At 20.8% G+C, this 1,335-nt stretch overlaps 1 protein-coding gene across 1 annotated transcript in view; it reads left to right on the plus strand. All coding sequences in view use genetic code 6, as the record gives it.

Annotated features, from left to right (window-relative positions):
- TTHERM_001031291 (cyclic nucleotide-binding domain protein, putative) overlaps positions 1-1,335 on the plus strand; it is a gene marked incomplete at both ends in the record, with an annotated part of 5,210 nt that overhangs the window by 1,788 nt on the left and 2,087 nt on the right. Inside the window, 4 exons of the mRNA XM_012796671.1 lie at positions 103-192; positions 448-537; positions 792-881; positions 1,140-1,229. Of these exons, the coding sequence (XP_012652125.1) occupies positions 103-192; positions 448-537; positions 792-881; positions 1,140-1,229 (360 nt within the window). The remainder of the gene's footprint in view (positions 1-102; positions 193-447; positions 538-791; positions 882-1,139; positions 1,230-1,335) is intronic.

Consider the following 1,335-nt stretch of genomic DNA (forward strand, 5'->3'; position numbering starts at 1 on the left):
TTTATTATTAATTAATCACTTTTATCATTTCATATTTTTTCTTCATATTTTCCCTTCTCAATAATTCATTAATTATATATTTTTTCTTCAATATTTAAAAAGCTCCAATAAAATTGGTGATGAAGGTGTATCAGGTTTAGTTTCTGCTTTAGCAAAATGCATTAATCTCTCAAATTTGACACTTTAACTTCAGTAAAAAAAGTTTATTTTTTTGGATTGTGATTTTTTTATTTGTAAAAACAAACTTAAAACAATAAATTTCATTTTTATTTTTCTTTTTATTGTGCTGCTTTTTTTTCTTCTTCATTTTTTAATTTAACTAATTATTTTATTTTGAACTTTTGCTTTTATTATAAATTAATCAATTTTATTATTTCATAATTTTTCTTCATATTTTCCTTCTCAATAACTCATTAATTATATATTTTTTCTTTAATATTTAAAAAGTAAAAATGGAATTGGTGATGAAGGTGCATCAGGCTTAGGTTCTGCTTTAGCAAAGTGCATTAATCTCTCAAATTTGAGACTTGAACTTGCGTAAAAACAGTTTATTTTTTTTGGATTGTGATATTTTTATTTTTAAAACAAACTTAAAACAATAAAGTTAATATTTCTTTTTCTTTTTATTGTGCTTGGTTTTTTTTCTTCTTCCTTTTTTAATTTAACTCATAATTTTATTTTGAACTTTTGCTTTTATTATTAATTAATCAATTTTATTATTTCATATTTTTTTTCTATATTTTCCTTCTCATTAACTAATTAATTATATTTTTTCTTTAATATTTAAAAAGCTACAATTAAATTGGTGATGATGGTGCATCAGGCTTAGGTTCTGCTTTAGCAAAGTGTATTAATCTCTCAAATTTGAGACTTGAACTTTCGTAAAAACAGTTTATTTTTTTTGGATTGTGATATTTTTAACTAAAAAAAACTAATTAAAAATAATAAAGTTCTTTTTTCTTTTTCTTTTTATTGTGCTTGCTTTTTTTTCTTCTTCCTTTTTTAATTTAAATCATTATTTTATTTTGAACTTTTGCTTTTATTATTTATTAATCGATTTTATTATTTCATATTTTTTCTTCATATTTTCCTTCTCAATAACTCATTAATTATATATTTTTTCTTTAATATTTAAAAAGTGAAAATGGAATTGGTGATGAAGGTGCATCAGGCTTAGGTTCTGCTTTATCAAAGTGCATTAATCTCTCAAATTTGAGACTTGATCTTTCGTAAAAACAGTTTATTTTTTTTTGGATTGTGATTTTTTTATTTGTAAAAAACAAACTTAAAACAATAAAGTTCATTTTTCTATTTCTTTTTATTGTGCTTGGTTTT

This window comes from Tetrahymena thermophila (genome assembly GCF_000189635.1).
Source record: "Tetrahymena thermophila SB210 genomic scaffold scf_8254711, whole genome shotgun sequence".
Taxonomy (NCBI): domain Eukaryota; phylum Ciliophora; class Oligohymenophorea; order Hymenostomatida; family Tetrahymenidae; genus Tetrahymena; species Tetrahymena thermophila.